The sequence below is a fragment of the Solanum verrucosum genome, unplaced genomic scaffold, assembly GCF_900185275.1.
Source record: "Solanum verrucosum unplaced genomic scaffold, falcon-dt-bn FXZP01000001.1, whole genome shotgun sequence".
Classification (NCBI taxonomy): Eukaryota; Viridiplantae; Streptophyta; class Magnoliopsida; order Solanales; family Solanaceae; genus Solanum; species Solanum verrucosum.
This window is the reverse complement of record NW_026020283.1, coordinates 196631-221432: the sequence shown is the minus strand read 5'-3', so window position 1 is coordinate 221432 and position 24802 is coordinate 196631. Positions and strand designations below refer to the sequence as shown.

The window sequence follows — 24802 nt, the reverse complement described above, 5'->3', positions numbered from 1 at the left end:
GTGAGATACACTCACTTTACCAGCTATGCATTTAAGGTGATAATAATTTTAGTTTGAAACACTTCGAAGGGGTGATAGGACCCTTATGAAATTGAAGTGTTTAGTTGGAAATCAGAATATAGATTGAGTGGCCTTTTGACCATTTTCTCTACTTAAAAAGGTTCATGTTTGATGAAATGTTGTGATTATTTTTCTTAGTGGATTGGAAGTTTTTTTTTAAAAAAATAATAATAAAGGACTTATTCATTAAACATAATTAAGAGTCATTACATAATGAACTCAAAGATTGTTATGATTATATTTGAAATAAAAGTGTTATTTAGGAATAATATTAAAGGGATAAGGCATAAGTATCCCCCCTAGACTATGATCGAAATTTCAGAAACACACCTAAACTTAACTAAGATCTTATTACCCCCGGACTCATTTTTTTCGTATTTTTGTGCACCTTTTGTGATGATGTGGCACCTTCAACCACCCAAGTTGGTTGTGTTTGTACACACTCGCCCGCTATGTGTGTAAATATATTTTTAATTAAAAATTATTTAAAAAATAATAATTTAAAAAAAATTCTTAATTTTTTTTTTAAAAAAAAATTCTTATTTTTTATCTTGTATTTAAATTAAGTTAATACACATTTTTTTACCTTGATCAAAACTATTTTTTCTTACTTACATTCATTGTTTTTTCTCTTTTATTTTTCTATTGAGTTTATTTTCTTTGTCTTTCGTTTTGATTTGATTTCAAATGTCTTGTATTTAAAATAAGTTAATTTTGAACGGATATCAAAATTAGTGAAGAAAATGGGACAAATAAAACATAAAAATATTAAAACATTAAAATTAAAGGACACTTTTAAATTGTTTTTTTTTTAAAATACACATAATTTATTTAAAATAATAAAAAGTGAAAAGGTAATAAATTAATTTAAAAAATTAAAGTAAAAAAAAAATATTTTACAAAGAAAGAAATAAAAATAATTAAATATATATAAGTTTTATTATCAATAAAGATGTGTACTAACTAATTATAAATTTACTAATAAAAAAATGACATGTGTTCAATTTGTGCACTCATCACTTGTCTTAAAGAGATTGTGCACACTCTCTATGACATGTCAGTGTTTGTGTTGTATTTATTCTATTTTAAATTAGTTTAGAAGGGGTAATAGGACTCTAGTTAAGTTTAGGCGTGCATCTGTGATTTCGGTCATAGTCTAGGGGCTACTTATGCATTATCCATAATATTAAAGGTGTGTTTGGTATGAAGGAAAATATTTTTCGAAAAATGTTTTCCAATTTTCTCATGTTTGGTTGGGTAAAATGTTTTCCAAATCAACTTATTTTTCTCAAATTTAAGAAAAATGACTTCCCTTCAAAACTTAAGGAAAACATTTTTCAAAACTTTCCTCCAACTTCAAATTACAATATTTTTGTTGAAAAAATAAATTTAAAGCTTATTTTTAAAAAACATTTTTCAACTTCAATTTTTTTATTTTTTACCCACCTTCACCCCTCCCCCTCCCCCCTCCAGCCAGCCCCATACCCCTCCCCTCCCCCAAAAATAAATAAATTTGTTTTTCACCCCTACCCTGACCCCCTCCCCCGCCAGCCCCACTACTAGCCCCTCCCAAAAATAAGTTTATTTTTAAAAAATATTTCCAATTTTCAATTTTTATTTTTTCACCCCCACCCCACTCCTACCCCGAGCCCCCTCCCTCCCCCAAATTTTTTAAAAAATATTTCCAATTTCAAATTTTTATTTTTTCACCCCATCTCACCCCTACCCCCTTCCCCCCTCGCCAGCCCCACCCCACCCCCGCACCCCCAAAAAAAATTAAGTTTATTTAAAAAAAAAAAAATCAATTTCAATTCAAAAAAATTTTTATACTCTCTAGTAAAAAAAAAAGATATTTTCTCAAAAATAATTTTCATTCATAAATCAAACACTAAAAAATCTTTTCCGAAAAATATTTTTTGCTCACCAATCAAATATGAGAAAATAAGTCAAAAATTTACTTGTTTTTCAGGAAAATATTTTTTAGGAAAACATTTTCTTTCGTACCAAACACACCCTAAATGTACTATTTTCTTTTCCTATTTCTTAGAATATGTCACTTTGTTATTTTATTTTTTGTGTTTAAATATTGGAAATTTTAGGCAAATGTCACAATATTAAGAGCTAATTTTAGAGAAGCCGAAGATAGCTCCCAGCTTTATTGTGATAGAGAAGCCGAAGATAGAAAGAGAGATGCATCTATGGCCATCTTTGAGATTAAGGGATTCTTTCAAATTGGGTTACTTGAAGAATCTTGAATGGAATCTCCATAGAATGAACAGTCAGAAGCAACGTGACAACGATCAGAAGCTTTTGGATGAGCCAACCAGCAGTTCTAATAACGGTGGACGAGAAAAATTTGAGCTGTTTTGTAGAGAATTCCTCATGATCCTTTCTTGCTGCTACTGTTGTTTCTGCTGTGGAGGTAATAACCAATAATATGATTTCTTTTTTTCTCTTTGTGATTCATAGGGATTTTGCTTTCGGTTACCAGACATCTCTATATAACATTTTTCAATTACCCATATTTAAAATTGATTGTACAAGAGAACTTGAGATGATTTCAATCTGGGTACCAATTCATTTGATTTGAGGAGTTATCTGGTGGGCTGCTAAAATAAACTTCTCTTAGATTAAGGCATATATGTTGTACCAACAAAGTAAAGCAGGAAATAGATTTGAGGCTGTAACAGTTTCTGAGAGGCACTTAGGAACGTACTTATGCAATCAAATAGGAAGAGGTTATTCCCACATGGATCCTCTCTGCATTATTATTATTCCCGGATAGTTTCCCCATTTCCATCCCCATTGCATCGTTGTAGTGAGCGGGTCTAGTAAACCTGTCCATGGAAGATTTCTCACGCCTAATTAGACGTGTTTTTTTCTCTAAACAAGGTGAAAAGCTCACCTGGTCTAAGAAAATGGGGATGTTTCAAGTAAGCTAAGCAAGTACTACACAATTTTGAGTTAGAACCATATACTCAGAAAGCAGGGAAGTAAATCCAAGTCAATTTTATCTAAAGATACTATTGTTTATTTTGGCTGGGTTCATCCTTCATTTCTTGACCTTCCTCTCGTTCAAATCTATAAATCTTCTCCACTTCCAGTGTTAAGCATACATTGGCACTCTGTGATATTGTATACTTTACAAGGGCCTCATTTGCTTAAGTTAAGTCGTATAAGCTTTCAGTTCAAAATGTGGTAAAGTCCTTCACTCAAGGGAAGAGCATCATTCTGGACTAGAAATCAACCTTGTATGGTTGTGGCTCAATATACTGAGTCAAGAGGCCCACCTTTACAAGTGCTATTCATGAAGCTTTATAATACATGTACAAAAGAAAAGTAAATAATGTATATTTGTTTGCATTTACGTGTAGTTGATTTCCAAAGAATAGGGCATATACCTGCTGCTAGACATTGCTTTAACTTATATTTGTTCTATGTGGTGTGAGTTCCACTTGTAGCATACAAATCAATGTTCACATAATCAGAAATAAGAATTAAAGTTGCAAAAGCTGCAGTAGGATCCTGTTTAACCTTTCAACAGCAAGTTGAAATAGATGAACGAACGACCATATACTATCTCTAGAGGCACAAGTTTTGTACTTTATAAGCTCATTTATCATTGAGCTCAAATTATGTAGAGCTACTGTAGGAAGTTCTTTCCAGGAAAACCAAATTCTTAGTACAGAATGAGCAAGGAGTATATCATTGAAACACAGACAAAAGGGAGACACTGCAAATTATCAAACTAGAATAAGTAATATTATTAGGATTGACACTGTAAAGAAACAAAATTCATCACGAAATTATATTAGCTTTTGCTAGAACTTATAGCGCAAACCTAAGTTGGAAAATATGATCCCAGTTTTTGTTTCCTTCTCTTTGGAGCTCCAGCAATGATCATGCTGTTTAAGTGGCAGGGTTTTTATTCAAAATTTGATATAGTTTTGGTGGTTCTATTCAAATACGTTGATGTCAACGTGATTATTTGTTGTGCTCTACAGTGGGGAACTTTCTGGTGGATTTAAGATCAAAAGTGATGAAGTGTGAGGGACATGATCTAATTGAGAGTTTTACAATCAGTTTTAGTCTTGTTTTGATGATACTGGTGATTGACGATGTAAAGGATCTGTTTAGGAGCATGTGTCCCCAAGAGGGTTCACATGAATCCACTTGGTTGAATTTTTTTTTTATTATTTTAGTTTATTTAAATGTTTAAAAAGCAAAATTACGTACATATTTTTTTCTAGTTAATCCTCTTGACAAAGCATGGTCATGTGAATCATTACTTAACAAAGAGCTAGTGTTGAATTCAACATGTGGTGGTAACTCTGTAGCCCCCTCCCCTCAGTTATGATTTTTAATCTGTGTGATTGCAGTTGGATGTGCAAACAGTAACCAATATTCACCCTCAACAACTTCTCCACATCTAACCTTGTTTAGTTTTATACATCTATCTATTTTATTTCAAATTTGTTTTCTTACTCAATTCCAAAAGAGCGTATTCTGAAGTCTTTTAACTTCAAAATTGGATCTTTCAATAAAGTGAATTGTGTTACTCGCTTTCATTACATTTACTTATACATGCAAGTATATTTGTTGAAATTACTTATAGTTTCTTAATTAATCCTAAGTTAGTTTTTGTTGAAACTTTTTTGCGTATAGTTTGAAATTTCTAGCTTAATTTAGACTCTCTTCTTCATTCATAATTTGTAGTAGTTTAGTTTACTTTATTGGGAAAATGTACAAGTACCCCCCTAGACTATGACCGAAATCCCAGAAACACACCTTAACTAAAACTAAGGTCCTATTACCCCCTGAACCCATTTTTTTTTTTGTAATTTTGTGCACCTTTTTGGCTTACGTGACATTCAAATATCTCCCATGCGCCTCAATTGCGTGGAGTCATGGAGTGTGCCACGTAAGACAAAAGGTGTACAAAATTACAAAAAAAAAAAAAAGTTCACGGGGTAATAGGACCTTAGTTTAGTTAAGGTGTGTCTCTGAGATTTCGGTCATAGTCTAGGGGTACTTGTGTCTTATCCCTACTTTATTACTCTTTGTGTTCTGCTATCTTCTGGTTGTTATGATAACTTTAATTTGTTATTTATAGATAGGGTAAAAATGTTTATATTTTCTTTAAATTCTTAGAGTTTAATAAATTTCTAAGATGGTTAAATAAATTTTTGTTCAATTTAAATAACTGTTAAAGTCATAAAAATATTTTTTAAAAAATTAATTAGATATATTCTTAACATAATTTGTAAAAGTAATGAATTGAAAAAGAACTTCAAATTTTTGCCAATTTCTTTTAAAGTTAAACAAAGAATCAACTTCAAAATGTCTTCATATTAGCATCACAGTATAAAGGAAAAAAAGAACGCAACAGGCAAATCCAACTTGCAGCCTTCCATGCTGTCTGTAAGGTCGACTAACATCGTCTCCAACTGAACTTGCTTGTGCAACAACTTTGGTCTGTTACTGTAAATACATGCTATAGGTGTTCTCCAATGATAACTAGGATGTGCCAAAACTGATTAGAGAAGCATTAGCAGTTGCAGCAGGCTTTTGGGTGCTTCATGGGATAAGGGGGGTAGTATGGACCACAGGCGAGCTGTGCGAGTGCCATTGAATTAGGTCATGTAGGAGGATGAGAAGAAATAAAATGTGGTAATGAGAGTCTACAGGGGTGGCTTCAGGTACAGGGAGGGTGGCATGTTTAGTAGAAGTGGAGAGTGGAGCTGACACTAGAGATAGTTGCCCTCTGAGGGGGCCGGGGGGGAGGGAGGGATATAGAAGGAAGCTGCTGAGGCAGTGAGTAGCTTCTCTTGAGATTTTTCTCGATTGCGTTATAATCAAACTTTCTGGAAATATTTAGTTCTATTTTAAGTTTTAGCACCAAAGTAATATTGTATGTTCTTGAAGTGTACGGGCTAAAGTCTGGTTGAATGTTTTCGAATACAGTATCGTCCTTATCCGTGGTAACAATCCATGTTCACTGCATGTGGTATAAAGAACAAGCATACTTGTTTCTTGTTTGTTCATATATTTTACTTATGTTATGTGTCATGTTGTCCCTGGCTGGGTGCTCGACTTATGGTACTTCAAGGATTTTTCCTCACAATCCTTTTGTAGGCATCTCTACGTGTACATGTTCTCTTCTTTCTGGTTCTCTATTATCTTCTTTCAGAATATCTAGACAAAGGGTTATTAGTTTAAAATTATTCAATTAGTGCAAACTCACCTCGATTTTGTGTATGTGTCGTATCTTTTAGCATGTCAATGGTTTAAAGAATGCAGTGATATAGGTTATTAGATATTTTTTCTTTATTCTTAACAGTAATAGTGGGCTGCTACGAGATCATGTCCTGAAACTGTTGAGCAGGAATCCTAAGCCTTATTTAACATTGTACCGTTTACCTTTTTTTTTTTCTTTCAGAAGTTTCTACGTGCATTTATCTCTCTTTCTCGAGTGTTTCGCTTATTGAGATCAGTTCCTCTCAATTGGATGGAATTCCTGCTTTTAGCATCTGTGGCAGAAAATCTACTTTTCTTGTTCAAGATAAATGATTTTATCAGAGGGAGTGTCTGGTTTTCTGAACTTTTAGATAACAACGAAAGGCGATTTGTGTTTAGCTTTTCAGGGTGGAATTCCTGAAATGGCTTAATCTTAATCTCTCCCTATCTCTGCCTTTTTGTCAGTTTTATCATCTTACGAAATGATATTTTATACTTTATGCTGTAAACGTTTGTATAATAAAATATCAAACAATTTATATGAGCTAAGATATATCTTAAATCGTAAATCTTATAACTGTTTTCTGCCTATTATAGTAGCATTTTTCGTTGTTTTTATCATTCTTACATTAAAAGCAATTATTTCCCATATGCATATTAATATTGTGCTGCTGCATTTGTGACTATATTTCTTGTTGACGAGTCTTTGTTATCTGATAACTGTGTCTCTCGTGCAGCTTGTGTTGCTGATGAAGAAGACTAAAAGGCAGAAAGATATTGGAAGAATCTATTGGAATTAGAAACTGTTAAGATAATATTGAGACTTATTGAAAATTGTTTGCTGTAATTTAAGCTTCACAGCTGTTGTGCTAACTCAATTATTGTTTGTCTGTATTGAATTATATTGGGGAGTAATTTAACCATAGATTAGGAAATGATTTAGGTTTCATTTAATGGTAGATCTCAACAACTGGAAGTTTGCAATCGTGATAAATTACATCTTTTGATTTTACTTTGATATTATTGAAATGAAATGTTATGACCCTTATGAATTATCTTTCGAAATCAATAAAATATTTCCGTGGGACTCAACATGGCAAGCAAATCAAAAAGGGAGTTAGGATGGGCCCAGCCCACTGCGGAGTGTGGGGGGGAGGGGGGGGGACGGACAAATGGTTATGGCGGCTTGAAGGAGTAGTGGGGATACATATAGCAAGAAGCAACTAAAATGGTGCTAGGGATTTTGAGAGGTAATTTTAGTGTTTATCGAGGAGAGGAGATTGACGGTGGAATGGAGAAGTTCAAGGAAAAGTGGAAGCAAAGAAGATTGCTTATATACAATTGGTGGAGTGCAAGGATAAGGAGGAGAAGTAGACGAATAAGGAAAAGTATAAGGTGACAAAAATGAGGTTAAGTTACTGGTTACAACGATCAAGACGACAATTTTCGAACGCATGTATGTGGAACTAGGGGATAAAGGCGGATATAAGAAGTTGTACAAGCTCGAGAAGGTGTGGGAGAGATAAGTGATAAAGCTCAACTACACTTCATCCAATTCTAAGTGTAGGCGGTCGTTAACAAGTATAAACGCAACTAAGAGTTGGGGTCGATCCCACAGGGAGTGATACAGTAGAGAATTCATTTAAGAAGTAAAATTGTGTCCTAATCGTTTGTAGAGGTAGAAGTGTAATGACCCTCCAGGTCATTTCTGTGTCTTGCCTTCTGTGTGTCGTTTAGATCGTTCCTGTAGCGACCCCAAGTCATTTATGACTTGCTGGGACTGACAGTTCGGTCACCTGGTCGTTCGTTTGGTCTTGGTGCGAGTTTTTGTGTTTTGGAGCTTATGAACTTCGAACGATCATTTTCGATCAAAAGTTCAAGAAGATGACATCGGAATCCAATTCTGACGATTTCATCAGCTCCGGAAGGGTCATTTTAGGCTAGTAGCATGGTCGACATGACTCCCGAGGTTTTCAGTGTGAGTCGGTGCAATTAGGCGTTTTAACTTTAAGTTTAAGCCTAAGTTTGACTTTGGTCAATATTCTGAGTAAACGCGCTCGGATGAGAATTTCGTCAACGCGGTTAGTTCCGGAATGTCGAGTTTGGTCTAGATTGACCCTTCTTTTGTGTCCCGAGATTTTCGATATCTTTCCGAGCCCTTTTGTGGGTTTTGACTTAAAATGACCTTTGAAAGTGGGACCCACTTTTTATCGAGATGATCTTTGTTGGAAATTTCGACTATGCCGTTGAGTTCGGAATATCAAATTTGGTATGGTTTCATATCTCGTTTACGTGCACGGGGTTCCGAACGAGTTCGGAGCACCCCGTCGGAGTTTTTAGTTTTGGAAAAAAATTGCAGCAAATCTGCTATTTAATGCAGAAAAACAGCAACCTTTTCCAAACCTTCAAACTCTCATAACTCTCTCATCTTTTATCCGAATTAGGTGATTCAAAGTGCGGGAGCTTCGTTTTTTTGGTGGCTTTGCTGTAGAGTGTTCGGAAGTTGTTGGGTGCGCGTATTTCGAGGTAATTTCGCAATTTACCTGACTGTTGTACCCTTTTTCGAGACTTTGTTTTTAGCATTCTTGATTTGGTCATATCTCTCTCATTTTAGCTCGATTTTGGGTGATTCGAAGTCCCACGTGTTGAGAATTGTCGAGACTTCGTCGTAGAGTGTTCAAAGAGTGTTGGGCACCTTTCAATTTTCGTTTATTCCGAGTTTGGACTGCTGCTGCTTTTTTTTTTTTTAGTGATTAAAGTGTGGTTTCTTGCTTGTTGGTTTTTGCTATGTTTTTGAGCCTCGAATTGTGTTCCATTTTGGAACATAAGTTTGGGGTGTTGTTTAGGGTCTCTTGACGGAGTCAAATTCGGACAGTTCGGTGCGGGTCCCATGATTCCCGTTTTGACTCCAAAATTGACCCGTCTCCGTTTGTTGTGATTTTGGTGTCTAAACGACCGTACTAATGTTGCGACCCTATATTTGATAGAGTGACAGCGTTCAAAGGTCGTTCGGGAAGGGAAAGCTCCGGTAAAGTGATTTGGAGAGCGCGCGATCGGCCTTAAGGTAGGCTACGGCTTCCTTTCTTTTAGATTGAGCTTAATTGTGTAAAAACATGTCAATTGGAGTGAATTGGGGGTGGGTACCAGTTTACTACCTTACTTTGATTAGATACCTCATGTTAGGATCAATTGGCCACATTTCGGGTATAGTATCATGTTAACCGGCTTAGTAGAGTTGTGTGCTTATGTGCTAAATGTTATTGTATGCTTGTATGCTATGTATTGTATGCCTTGTTCATCCTTAACCGTAAGTATGATGTCCTTAGTCTAGGTTAGGCTAGCATTGCCTTAGACTTATGACCGTGTGGGCTGGATAGCCTTGACTTGTTGTCGACGTCGTTCGAATGACTTAGCTCCTTGAAGACTGGAATAGCAGACTTGAGTCTGATAGTTTGAGTCTTAGATTAGGTGTTATCGCTACTTGCTGCACTTCTGTATCTTCTCCCTCTCATTCTGTGATTTCGACGCATTCTCGAAGGTTTGGTGCATCACTCGAGGCGTGGGATTGAGATAGTATAGGTTTGGAGCCTTTTCTGTGATGTCTTAGAGTGGACGACGTTCCACGGTGGTTGTTGTTGGATTGAATCCTATTGGAGATACCATCACCCCCGGGGTCGTTCTTTCTAACTGGGCTGGGAACGTATCGCTGGCTGGGTAGACTCGGTGATATCGGCGATCGCCTCTGGGCCTCTCTTTCTAGCTAGGCTGGGAGTGTGCTGCTGGCTGGGTTTCCCCGGGTCGCTCTTTCTAGCTGGGCTTGGAGCTGACTGCATGGTAGGACGACTCGTGTTATCTACCTCACTCACGGGTCCCTCTTTTTAGCTGGGCTGAGAGTGGACTGTTTGGTTGGGTTCCCCCTAGGGTCACTCTTTCTAGCTAGGTTGGGAGTGCACTGCTGGCTGGGTGGAGTCTGATGAATTATCTTAGTTACTTTGGGCTGGGAGCCTGATTTTCTTCTTTCTCAGTAGACTTAGCTTTTCTGTGTACCTGTCGGGCTTATGGGGGTTCGTTCAGGGTTTATTTGAGTTTGCGCACGAGTGTACCTTCTGGGCATATGGGGGTCCAGTTAGGTTTAGTTTAGCTGTACTTAGTTTGTTTCTGGTATACTCGTGTGCTTTCTTTTCTTATCTGGTTTGACCTCTGTGTCTAGATTCTATTCTTTCTTATTGTTTTTACCCTTTTTTCTCAGTCTGCCTATGATGCCTGCTGAGTACCTATTGTGTTGGTACGCATGCTACACTCTGCATCTATTTCGTAATGCAGGTCCAGTACCAGTTACCAGCGGTGATTAGTTCCAGCCTTCTTTTGCAGTTGTGATTTGGAGACGAGGGCGAGCACTTGGCGTTTTAGGGTTTGTTCTGTCTCCTTCTTTTGTTTTAGGTAGTCTTGTTGCCTTTGAGACACGTTCTGTTGTGGTCCACTTTTGGGACTTGTACTTTTTATTAGATAGCTCTGTACTAGTGACTTCCAGGTTCTGGGAGAGATTTCTGTATATATTTATTTTGGGTTGCTTCCGCCTTGTTATTCTTGTTTAGATTATTGTTATCGTTAGTTTCTGCCCTTTCGCTCATTGCTTAATGTTCTGGGTTTCGGGTTGGCTTACCTATTGGTAGGGTATAGTAGGTGTCATCATGACTCGAGAAATCGGGTCGTGACAAGAAGTTTCGCAACATCAAAGTAAATCACAAAGTTTAGAGAGTTAATATCAAATGGGGGGATTCTGGTAACCAAATTATGACTACTAAGAACCGGAAGTAAACAAGGAGAGAAGGTTTCTTGGGAGTGTGATAAGTTGAATGCTAATTTCGTATAATGGGTGATTACGAGTTACTCGTAGATGTTGAATATCAGTGGGTAGGCTAGGTTTTGAGTGCAATAGTCATTTCTCAATCAACTATTGCGATTCAAGTGAGTTCTTTCGAACCTCAACAAGTGAAACACAATTGAACAGCCCATTACCTTAATCAATCCACCTTTTCAAGCTAGATTTGCAAGATTGCAGTCAAACTCACTTTCTCAAGCTAGATTTGTAACAATGCAATCAAAACAGTCATCAACTAATAGTTCGACTCTAACACCTCTTTCTCAAGAAAGTATCGAGTTATAAGCTGCAATTGCATTTGCAACTACAATTCCTCAATTAAAACATGAACAATTAATCGAACCCACTTAAAATTAACAATAAAATCAGTAACTAACAACACTCATTAGCTAATTAACGCATTCAACAACATAATCACACCCCCAAGAATGGGGGTTTAAGCCAAACATAGTAAAGAACAAGAAATCGTTACCAACGAAGTTTTTCATCAGATTTGACAACGATCCACAAGTCTCCAAATGCTCAAATTAAAGCTAAAAATCTTACAATATTTAAATCCTTGCTAAAAAATGTCAAAACAATGTTCTAAAATGTAAAAGATCCAAAACCCAGAAGTAAACAATGTGGGAACTTTTCAGTACTCTTTCTCTTCTTTTGAAAATTACATTTATATACATTCTCAGAAATTCAGCGCGGAGTCCACTCGATGAAGTAAGTCGGGCTTGTCGAACTGTTCGGCGATACACTGAGTGCTCCTCTTATTACCTTTTTGGCGTGTCTTTTCACCCATTTATTCTGTAACTTTCGGCGAAGTGAGTCGACATTGCCGAAATGGTCGGCGATTCACCGTGTGCTCCTCTTCTCACCTTTTTGGCGTGGTTTTTCACCACCTCTTTCTGTAACATTGGCGAGCTAAATCAGTGTCATCGATATCTTCGACGTGTCGCCGAATTGCTTGTTTGACCGCCAAGTTGGTTTTGTCCATGGGCTGGCATGCTGGATCTTTAGGCGAGCTGAAGGTCCACTCGGCGAGTCGCCAAGTGGCTTTGGCAAGTACCAACTTTGCTTTCCTTTAACTTTTTCAGCTTTTCCGCTCCCATTTGCCTCGTAATGTCCTTGCCTTGCTCTTTTTCCTTTGTTGCTGCATATTAACATTTTAACATCAGTTATGAGAATTAAATAGGCATTGAGGACACTAATTCCCTGAATATTAAGCCTTAAATGAGTCGAAATCCTCAACTCAGCAATAAGCCCGAGACTCGAATCAAATGAAGTGCATCAATGACAAGAATGCAAGGTGTTGGTGGAATAGATACCCATTAGATGAAGATAGCAAGCATACTTCCATAAACTCTTGAATGAAGAAGGGGCAGAGACAGTGTGTTGGGTGATTTAGAGCACTATGAGAGTTACCAAAATTTTGGATATCGTAAGTATTTTAAGGTTGAGGAGATTAATCATGCTATATTGGTAGCATTAGTAGGGGAAGAGCGATTGAATCAAATGAGATTTTGGTGGAGTTTTGGAAGAGCACTAACATGGTAGGTATGGGGTGGTTAACTAGGTTGGTTAATGTCATTTTCAAGACAACAAAAATTCCCGAAGAATAGAGGTGGAGTATGATCGTTCCATTGTTTAAGAACAAGGGTGATATCCAAAAGTGTAACAATTACAGAGGTATCTAATTGTTAAGACACACTATGAAAGTCTAGGAGAGGGTGGTGGGATGACAGTGAAAAAGGGTGTGTCCATTTTTTAGAATCAATTCGAAATCATGCATGAATATTCTACTACTGAAGGCATCCATTTGTGAGTCAACTTCTGGAGAAATATAAAAAAATGAGAGACAATTATGATATTCATTGACTTTGAAAAAAATTACAACAAAGTCCTTTCAAAACGCTTGGAAGCTAGAGGAATATTGGTGGCTTACATTAGGGCGATGAAATGATATGTATGATGAAGCCAAAACTCATATTAGAACTGTGGAAGGAGACTTATAGCACTTCCTAGTGGAAAAGGAGTTGCAGAAGGGATCAACACTTAACATGTTCCTATTTGCCTTACTGATTAATGAATTAACGCAGTATATTCATGATAAAGTGCATGGTGTATGCTACTTTCAAATGACATAGTACTGATTGATGCGACATGCATCATAGTTGATAATAGGTTGGAGTAGTGGAGACAAACTCTGGAATCTAACGGGTTTATGTTAAACAGGACCAAAACATAATAGTTAAAGTGCAAATTCAGTATTGCATTGCTGCAGACAGAATGAAGTGAAGCCTGACACTCAAGCTATCAGCAAGAGAGATAGTTTCAAGTAGCTTGGGTTCTTAATCCAAGAAAGGGGGGATATTGATGAAGATATCTATGACTCCCCTCCTGTTTGAACGTTGGAATTAACTCGTACTATTAGGATAAGACTAGAAGTTCTTAACATATTAGAAATGATGTTTTATAAGGTATTTTAATTTCTCAAAATTTCATATGTTAAGTTGTGAAGTCAAGAAAGTTGCAAAATAAAAGTTGGCAAAAGTTTTTGTAAATGTCGTTAAGGAATTCTCTTAAATTTTGGGTCAAATGTCTTATCAATTTTCTCCTAAATATATAAGGAGTCAGAATACCCATAACCTATTAAATCGAAGGTTCATGAGTTTAGTTTCAAAGTAACTAAACAGTTTGTCCATACAACTTCAAAATAAAAAAATATGCACATTTTTATGAGACTGCACAAACATATACCTCTAAGTGGGTCCACTTAGTTCCTTAGTCGTTGGTCTTTATAAAAGACCACCTTCTTCATATTTTTTTCATTAAAAATAGACGAAAACCCATAAAAAAAACTCTTAAGAAAGCTTTCAAATACTCCTAGGGTGTTTAGTTTCTCAACTCGAAAGTTTAACGGAAGTTGCTCTACGTAGAGAGCTCATCAGTGTGGTATAATTATCTTGTCGATTTAGGCTCCATTTATTGTTGATGAAAGGATGAATATTCTTAAGCTTCATATTTTTAAAAAAAAAATTGGTTGAGGTAATCTTCTTCTTACAACCCTCATTCGTAATTCCATGTTATAGTATCATTTTTATAGATTTTCGAGCCATGTGGTGGTGTATTTGATATTCTGGTTATGGGAAGCCCCTTTATCTTATGTAGTTTAGCTATTTTTGTTGTGTATTGATGGTTTTAAGGTGCTGGAGAGAATGGGGGTCGGGGTGATTTCAATTAGAGTCACATACAATGGTTATTGGATTGAACAATGTAAAGTAAGCCTTGTTATATTGCATCGGGATCTTGTCTCTCCTTCAAGATGTTATTGGAATATCTTCATTGGATATTAGTTATTGTTTATTGTTGTTATTAGCCTCATTTTATGCTTTGGACTTGGCCGTTCACGAGTATGACATTAGCGCCTTATCAATTAGTTATGACTCGTTTTTGCAGCCTTGTTGATTTTTGCATTGTTTTATTACTTTCGGTTGGCTAAGCTTCATAGAGACACCTTTTGGGTTTTGGTTGAAAGGTATGTTAAGACTAAAATATCTCTTCTACCACGATCATGATATTCTAAGCTTGTTATGGCTTATATATAATCGTTAAATGACTTGTAGCTTTATCATACTGAGTTGGCTACCAACATATGATATAATGTCTATCAACAACACTCCACTCCTTGCTTAGTGGCATAGAAAAACATGTTATGATTGTGTTTGGATTGATTATGATTACTTGTTATTGTTGTGATGTTTTATCATCTAGTTGTCGTCTATGAGATTGTTTTGGCCTCAATAGAATCTAACACTACATGTTTCTTGATCATACAAATTGATTGTTATATTATTCCTACGGGTTGGATATATTGTTCCTACGGGTCGAGTAAACCGTATCTATAAGACGGGTAGGGAGTGCCTACAAGGCAACATATGTATATGTTGTATCACAGAACCTCAAATTTCATTAATTCATGGCATATGGACATCTAGATAGTTCAGATCAGATTATCATTGGGATCGAGGTAATTAAGGGAGCTAGTATGGGTATTTAGTGATTGTTTGTGCTCGTTAGGACTTATAGTGATTGTGTGATGTTTGTACCTTTCGGGCTTGTGGGGGCCAAGTCAGATTATTGTTGGTTATGCGTTTATATTGTCCTATTATAGGAAGATAAGGTATTGTACTTGTGTTCCACCCCTGCCCTCTCGGTCAATCCTTATATTTCAGTTTCAGCTTTTAGTTGTCTTACCCTCTCAGTACATTATTCTGTACTAATGCCCCTTCTTCAGAGGCGTTTCATTTATGCTTGTAGGTCCTGAGGGGCGACCAACTAATTGGTTCACTCTTCTTTTTTTTAGGGGGGGGGGGGGGGGTTGCTAGAGTGCAGAGGTTTGCTTATTTTGATGTTTATAGATTTTGGGTAGGTTAGAGCTCTATCCTGTCCAAGTATTTTATATTTATATAGGCTTGCAGACTAGTGTGTTGGAATTTTAGCCACGTTATTATCCATGTTGGCCTTATGTGTGGGTTGACTGACGTTTGATAGTTGTTTGAGATAACATATGTATTTGTTTTCATCTTCTGTATAGAGATCATGGTACTTCGACATTCCACATAGTGTTTATGCTTTCCTAGATACCATGGTGGCCTCGACGGCCAAACAGACCTGTGTGCTAGCTAGTTATTGTTTTATATAAACTGTTAGGAGTAATTGTTTTCTTTGTAGAGTTGTTGACATGGGCCTTGTCGTACGATGGATTATTATTAAACCGAGATATACTTGTTTGTTTTCTTGATTGTGTGTGGCTGCCATGCAACATAAGAAAATAGTTCAGAAGGGTCATCCCAGGCCCAAGTTTTGGCATTAAGTTCTAGTCGCACTTCAGAAGGGCCATATTTTTTAGCTCAAGATTATGCATCGCTATAGAGAGACTGATAGATTGCATGGTGTCCTTATATTGATTATTTTGGATAGAGGGGCATAATTTACAACTCATTTCTCAAACTCTTTCCAAAAGGATCTAGGGACGCAGGTCAACCTTAGTAGATCATTTCATCCTTAGACTGACGACCAAGACAAACGTACGATCTAGATACTCGAGGATATATTACGAGTGTGTGTGCTAGATTTCAAAGGAAATTAGGATGATAACTTGCCACTTATTGAGTTTGCTTATAATAATAGTTATCTTTACAACATCGGTATAGCTCCATATGAGGCTTTATATGGAAGAAAATGTAGACCCTCTTTTGATTTGTTCGAGGTTAGAGAATCAGGGTTGTTTGAACCGGACTTAGTGCAACAAGCCATGGAACAAGTGAAGTTGATTAGAGAATGTTTGTTGACATCTTAGAGCCACCATAAATCCAATGTGGATGTTAGGCATGAGACTTAGAGTTTGATGTTGATGATTTGGTCCTTCTTAAAGTTTTGCCTATGAAGGGCGTTATTAGATTCCACAAAAAGGGAAAGTTAAGCCTAAGGTACATTGGTCCTTACCGCATCTTGTGACGGATAGGTCGAGTTTCCTATGAGCTAGAGTTACCTTTAGAGCTAGAGGTGGTACACCTGATTTTCTATGTTTCTATGTTACGATAGTGTATTAGAGATCCAACACGTGTAGTGCCAACAACAAATGTTCAGATTTAAGAGGAGCTATCTTATGAAGAAATCCATGTTGACATAGTAGATAACCAAATAAGAAGATTGTGAATAAAGGATATAGCTTATGTGAAAGTGTTGAGGAGTTGACGTAGGAAGTTGAGAAGGACATGAAGACAAAATATCCCCACTTGTTCTCTCATTTAGATGATTTGAAGAGTAGATGGAGAGTAGACTCGCATTTGAGTATATGAGGTATTTTACTTGTGTTCTAGATGAATTTTTGTATTGTTTCCAATGTTGCCATAAATATTATTATCATTTGAGGATGGATGTTGACCTTAAAGAGGGAAGTATGTGACGCCCATCATGTTTGAACATTTGGATTAACTAGTACTTTTGGGATAACACTAAGAGTATTTAACATATTAGAGGGATGTTTTATAAGGTATTTTAATTGCTCAAAGTTCATATGTTAAATTTTGAAGTCAAGAAAGTTGTGAAATAAAAGTTGGCAAAAGTTTTTGTAAATGCCGCTAAGGAATTTTCTAAAATTCTGGGTCAAATGTCTCAATAATTTTCTCCTAATATATAAGGAGTTAGAACGCCCATAACCTATCAAATTGAAGGTTTACAAGTGTAGTTTCGAAAACACACTAAAGAGTTGGGCCATACGACTTTAGAATAGAGATATATGCATGTTTTTGTGAGACTGCCTAAATAGACACCTCTAAGCGGATCTCCCTAGTTCCTAAGTTAGTGGTCTTCACCTTCTTCGTACTTTTTTCGTTAAGAACAAATGAAAACCCATAAAAACCCTTAAGTAAGCTTCCAAATACTCCTTAGGTGTTTAGTTTTTCAACTCAGAAGTTTAATGAAAGTTGCTTTAGGTAGCGAGTTTATCATTGTGGTATAATTTTTATATAGATTTAGGCTTCGTTTGTTATTGCTGCAAGGATGAAGTGTCACGACCCAAGGGTACCCCCTAGATATGACACGGCGTACAAGACTCCAAAAAGCCTCATACAAGCCTCTTAGCATATCATAACATAAGCAATAGAACAATAAGAGTAAAAACATATTTCAAGTCTAAAATTTTCATATAAGAAAAGCGGAAGTCTAGACTCTAAGTCTCAACATAGCATCTATTACAATATTCGAAATGAGAAAGGGACACAGCCCATACAACATAGTCCGAAAAGGAAATACAAGAAATAAACTACAATGAGATAACATCCGTCCTCGAATGAGGACTCACCAACAAGCTAGGAAAATAAGCAAGTCCAAGCTTTAGCCACAACGATGATCACCTTGAGAACCGGACCCTACACTTGGGGGGGAATGTAGGAAAAGTAGGTGTTAGTACAAAAATGCACCAAGTATGATAGCCATGCATAAAAACATTTAAATCATGCTAAAAGGGACATTTCATTTGAATGCATGCAATTTGCTAAGTTAAAACATCATTTTGAAGATAATGGAACAACATAAGTCATAAGCATAGTCAACATAGTGATCATCATATCATAATAAAACACTTCATAAATACCCTAAAAGCATACTTGTGCAATGCATGAATAAGACCCCATAAATCTCACCCATACTAAGCAAAGTTTCTTGAGTAACCATAGTTCGTAATTCATATTCTTGTTCATATTGTTGTTGTGGGAATAAGCCTTAACTGACATAAGACCATGTGAGCTAAACATGGAATACGGTGACTCCCACTAGCTAAATAACCAATGGGGGAACATAGTTTATGGTATAAGGGGATTGCTACTAGAAACCTAGCCTCTACTATCGTGAGGACTTCCATCCCAAGAGATTGCTCCTAGAAACCCGGCCTCAACTAACGTGAGGGCTTCCATCTCATATCAATATCCACTTGGTGCTAAACATTAATTCCCACGGAGTACTTATTAAGTATTGACTTAATTCATATTCATGGAAGAGTGTCTTGACACTCAATTCAACATAATTCATAGGATAGCTCTTAGATCATGCGTGAGAATTACATTTCACCGTCCATGTCTACATATAGATTCAATAGGTGAGAAAGCCTTTCAAGCTTAGAATCATTATATTGTGAGAAAACCATTCACATCATATAATATTCATACATAGGTGTGTAAATGAGAATATCCTTTCAACAACACCCAACAAGATCATAATCATAATCACTTTACTCTCAAAGTGTTCTTAAAGCATATACATAAATCTCATAAATCATGCATAATTCTCATACTTTGCCCTTCAAGGATCAAAGATCATATTCAATCAACACATCTAGAATTCACTACATTAGACATGTACATGCATAATCTCATAATACTTTTCTTTCATCAACAAACCTACATCACAAGATCATAATTGAGTAATATGGGGGTTTCATGGGTTCTTGGGGAAACTCTACATAAAAATCATAAGAAATCATCGATTCACACATAATATAACATAATTGAATCATAAAAATTGTTTTTGAAAGGAACCCATGACTTTGGAATCAAACCCTAGCTTTTTGGGGATTTTCTATCTTTGAAATTGAGCTTTAGAAGGGGCTCCATGGATGAAAGTTATCCATGGATGAAGGACTACCATACCTTAGCAATAAAATCCAATGAATTTGAGTATAAAACCTTGCTCCTTGAACCCTAGCTCAAACTTCCTTCTTCTTCTTCCTTGAAGTTCTAGAGAGAGAATATTTGGAGAGAATTTTGGTCTTTCTTTTGGGAATTGGAAGAATGAGTTAAAAGACTTAATTTAGGGGTTTAAAATCCTTATATAGATAGTCTAAATTAAGATAAAACTACGTCACTTAATATTAATTAAAACCGTAAAACCCCAAAGTGTCTCTAAACTAAACCACAAATAAATCAGTTTCCAGGCCCCATCCACGCCCCTCACTAACGGACCGTGGTTGGACCCACGGCCCGTGCTGGTGAAGCGTGGGTCGGGGTTCAGATACTTGGTTTTCAGGGCTTGACCCATAGCCCCTTACCTACGGGCGTGGACTGACCCACGAGGCGTAGGTCCCCTCCGTTGGTCACTTCCAGGCAGTTTATAAGGGTCCTCCTTAAGGACCCATGGTTGGTCCTTGGGGGTCGTACCTTGGCGTTCCAGCATGAAACCCTTTATTTTTAAGTACGGGGAGTTACATTCATGACTCTAACTCTCACGTTAAGCTCTAGTTTAGCCTACTAATTTCCGGAGTGTTACATGAAGATTCTTAAGCTTGATATTTCAAACATTTTGATTGAAGTAATCTTGTTCTTACCACCATCCTTCCTAATTCCATGTCCTGGTATCATTTTTATAAATTTCTGAGTCATGTGGTGGTGTCTTTGATTTTGTGGTTAGGGGAAACCCTTTGATTAAGTTTGGCTATTATTGTTGTGTATTGATTGTGTTAAGGTGCCAGAAAAAATGGGGGCCCATAATGTTTCCCCAACGCTTCCAAAACTGACCCGAAATGCTTCCCCAAGACCCCCAGACAATGCTCCACCATTTCCCACACCAAACGTAACAAAAATGAGCTCAATCGAAGCTCTAAAGGTCAAGAACACGAAGTTGGAAATTTGGAAAAGTGAGTTGAATTCGGGATTGATCACCATATATCACAAGCTAAATGACCTTCGGAAACGCGGGCCCCATGTTCTCCAATGTTGTGGTCAATTGGACCGGGTCAACCATTCCCTTCTCCACGAATGTGAAGCCAAGGCATGCGAACACGGGGTCAAGGGACCTGGCCTTCACGAATGCGACACTAGAATCGCGAATGCAGAGACCAAAATCATTAGCCTCCATGAACGTGTCACTAGGCAAGTGAATGCAAAGCTTAAAGGGTGTTGCACCAACTGAGAATTTGGAGTTGAAAATACTTCGACTGCGTGCTTGAGATTTGTTCAAAACCCCGTGCATGCAAAAAAATTATGCTACCCCATCAAATTCAACATTCTAAACTCAACAGAGATTCGAAACTTTCAACAGAGGTCATCACAACAAAAAGTGGGTTCCACACCCAAGCTCATTTTAAGCCAAAATCCACAAGGTATCTCAAAATGAGCCTAGAAGCCTCGGGGCCCGCACCAAAGGTCCTTCTAGACCAAAATTGATATATTAGAGCTAACAAAATTGTTAGAATTGCATTCTAAGGTCGTTTACCTAATGTTTTGATAAAAGTCAACTGTCCAAGTTTTAGAAGCTCTAAAACATGAAAACTCGCATAAAAGCCAAATGAACGACCAGGTGATCCGTGCAAGTCATTAATGACTTGGGGTTGCTATAGAAAATCTCTAAACACCAAGAATATTAGAAAATGAAGGAAATGACTTGGAGGGTCATTACAACAATAGTAGAGAATATTCTTTAACTATGATTAAAATATATTGTTTAGTAGACTAAATCATAATCATTGAATTGTTAAGATAACAAATGTCTCAATTTTAATGTGGGACCGGAGGAAATGGAGAAGATGCTCAGTGGAGATGAGCCAAAGCCTAAAAACTGCACTATTTGACATTTTTCTTGTGGATAGGTAGTTCATACTAGGAGATTTTGTTTACGCGCATATAAACAAATGAATACATTATACAAAATGTAAATATTAAACTTTACATTCTAAGAAGAAGTTACACAAACAACTTAACCAACCAACTCGTCTTTGATGAGCTTTAAAATGTCAAACACCTACAGTAAAAATAAATAAATAAATAAATAAATAAATAATAAAAATAATAGATATATAATGTTATGTTTGGATTGTTGTTGACCTGAAAGTGGCAAGACAAAATAGTTGAATTTTGATCCAATATAATGTATATATTCTTAAGAAGATGCAAAAGTTCCTCCACTTGATTTCCTAGCAAATCCACCTGTACAAATATCAATTTAGTGAGTATCAATCAAGTTGTTTAGCTATGCCAATTGATTTTTCAATTAAATAATACTTCCTCTGTCTCATTTTATGTGAGGTAGTTTGACTCGACACGAAGTTTAAAAAGGAAAGGAAGACTTTTAAAATTTGCGGTCCAAAATGAATGATAGAAATTTGTGTGGTTGTAAATCATTTCATTAAGGGTAAAATAGACATTTCATAGTTAAATTGTTGTTTGATATAGAAATTTGTCATTCTTTTTTAGATTGACTAAAAGGAAAAGTAAGTCACATAAATTGGGAGAGAGAGAGTATGTAGGTACCTCAGTTTCAGCCAATTTTAGATTCTGACATCTTGCTAAGAAAGCTTTCTTGTAAAGTAATTTCCTTTTCTTCATTAAGGCAATTGGTTCAACAATGAAGTTGTGAAATTGATGTTTCAATTCCTCTATCCTGAAAAGAGGTAATAGCATTATCATTACTCCCTATACTGCTATACATACATTATGAGGTTGTTCAAATAAACTAAGTCTTGAATACCTCAATGATTTCATGTCTAGATTTTGAACTACATTGATCTCAAATTCTTGAATCATTTGATGAAAATTCGATAGTTGGGATGAGATCAAAACATTAGATGGATTAATACGTGTCATTGTGTTGTCATCTACTTGTGCAATAGACTCTTGTGATGGTTTTTTAGTTTCAACTACAAGACTAGTATTGTTTGTGTATGCACAATCATCACCATTTGTGTGTAATACATCAGGTGAAATGTCAAGACTTTGCTCCAAATCAAACAACAATTCTTTGCACGTAGATAGTTGTTTCATCGCAATCTTTAGTTTTTCATTAACAGAATTGAAAGTGCTCACATCATCATTCAACAACCATTTAATAGTCTCACACTCCTCAACCCCTTCATATTCTAAAATTTCTTGTTCATTGTGTTCTTCTATCTCTGAACTTGCTTTCACCATCGGATCTTCCTTTGTCTCGGGACATTTTAACATAGAATCAAGTTTTTCAATCTTGATTTCCTCTGTTCTATCAATTTCTACCTTTTTATAAGTATGATTTAAATATTTTGACATTTTTGTATGGACATCTTTTACCGCTTCAACCATCATAAACTTATATAAATCTTCTCTTATCTCGACCTCCATGTAAAAATCATCTATTTCATCCTTCCATGCCTTGAACATTTCCTTGTATAAACCTTCATAAATTATCAAATAAATCTCTTCCAAAATTAATACTTGCAAATTTAAATTTTCCATATCTTCTTTTAGTAATCCCAAATCATCTCTTATGATTTCGCAAGTACAATCACTTGTTACCACTTTATCTCCCATAGTAGACTTGGATATATTTTTCATAATATACTTCTCTTTACATTTCACATATTTCTTATCTACTAACTTAAGGCTCATTGAGTTTATATCATCTAATCTCGTGATAAAATCTTTTATCATTATGTTCAAGAAATCAAGTTCCTTCTCTTTCTTGTGTAATGCAGATCTCTCCCCTCTAAATACCTCTTTTTTCATATAATTGTGATCTTCTAATTGCTTTCTAATAACAGGTTCATGATTCTTAATCAACTTAGCAACATCATTAATATGTCCACTAACTTCTTGGTAGTCCTCTTGATCAACATTTGGTAAAGGCTCACTACATGTTCGTTGTATTTTTGTCGATAAATCTTGATTGCTAATAGTTTTATTTCTATCATCATATTTATTACAAAAAGCCTCTAGCTCCTTGCATAAAATTGTTATCTCACCAATAAATTCTGTCAAGTTATCATTTGAAAATTCAAGTGGAGTTTGATCCCCTAACTCTAATTCAAATCTTTGTTGAAAGTCACTAATGAAACCTCTTAACAAGACATATAATATGTCTTTCTCAAATGTACACCTCAATTGCTTCTCAAAAATAACAATCTCAACATTTTCTTTTAAAGTGTCCTCAAATCTATGTTTGATATCTTGAATGAAGCCTTTTATCAAGATAGATAATGTATCTTTCTCAATAGTACACCTCCAATATTGCTTTTCTATAGGAACCATCTCACCATTATCTCTTCTAACAAATGCAAAATCTAAGGTTTCATTTAAAATGTCTATATCACAACTCATTTGTTGAATCACATTGTTCTGTTCAGGCTTCAACGAACCAATATTCATAGGGTTTATTTTAGGAATATGATTGTAACTTCCATAAAAAATACTATCTTTTTGGAATGTTTCCTCATTTAGAAGTTCTGAATCTGATTTTGAGTCACTAATTTCACCTTCTAATTTAGCTTTATTCTTAAGTAGTAACTCCAAATCTAGGGAACCCTCACTCATTGTTCTCTGGTTCTCCAACTTATCACGAAGATAAAAAACTTCTTTTTCTTTAGATTTCAAAATTTCTCTAAGCTTTAATTCATTTTCAATTCTCTCTGTTAGTTCTCTATCTTTCTCATTGATTAAGAGCTTCATTACCTTAATTCTTCCAAAGAGCCAATGCCTCATTTCTGTTAAGTCTGAGATGACTTTTTCGCGGTTGCTTTCAACGAAATCAGTCTCTTCTTGAATAATGCTTAAGCCTGATTCTACAAGAATTACTGCTAATTCATAAAACTTTGATCTCTCATGAAGAAACTCAATTGATCCAGCTTCAGACTGCACCTTTTCATGTGCTTTGTCCATTGCACATCTTAAAATTCCCATTACTATTCCGTCTGACTTTGATCTACAATCTATTTCACCAAACAAGGTATCCATTTTTAGAAATACAACAAACTTTTATATGTATATTTCTTTTATATTAATGTGAATTTGTATAAAATAAAAGTAGACTATTGTATAATCCTAAAGATATGCAAGAAAATGTGCATGGCTTCTTGTGACTTGTTCTAAATTTGTCAAAATGCCCAAGTAATTTCCCAAGAATGCGGTAGAAGAATTATTTTTATTAGTATTTAAGTTATATACAATTAACATTTTTTGACATTATTAATAAATTTTAATTTTAATGTTTCTGGACACGTGTATGAATGTGTATTTCATATTACTAGTACAAGTATGTTAAAAATATTATAATAAGTGTGTGATGAGTTTCATTGAAATAAGAAAATAAAAAATACGCTCAAACTAATGAATG

General features: G+C 35.8%; 2 protein-coding genes across 2 annotated transcripts; one reads left to right on the top strand and one right to left on the bottom strand.

Annotated features, from left to right (window-relative positions):
* Window positions 1-2152: 2152 nt before the first annotated feature.
* LOC125834222 (uncharacterized) lies at window positions 2153-7298 on the top strand. The gene is made up of 2 exons (XM_049513394.1): window positions 2153-2482; window positions 7035-7298. Exons 1-2 carry the CDS (start codon window positions 2251-2253, stop codon window positions 7058-7060), a joined length of 258 nt encoding a protein of 85 aa, XP_049369351.1. The 5' UTR covers window positions 2153-2250; the 3' UTR covers window positions 7061-7298.
* A 14120-nt stretch (window positions 7299-21418) lies between these two features.
* LOC125834227 (WPP domain-associated protein) lies at window positions 21419-24409 on the bottom strand. The gene is made up of 4 exons (XM_049513398.1): window positions 22190-24409; window positions 21973-22102; window positions 21547-21648; window positions 21419-21463 (listed from the first exon to the last, which is right to left on the bottom strand). The coding sequence occupies exons 1-4, from the start codon at window positions 24367-24369 to the stop codon at window positions 21419-21421; spliced, it is 2457 nt and encodes an 818-aa protein (XP_049369355.1). The 5' UTR covers window positions 24370-24409.
* Window positions 24410-24802: the final 393 nt, after the last annotated feature.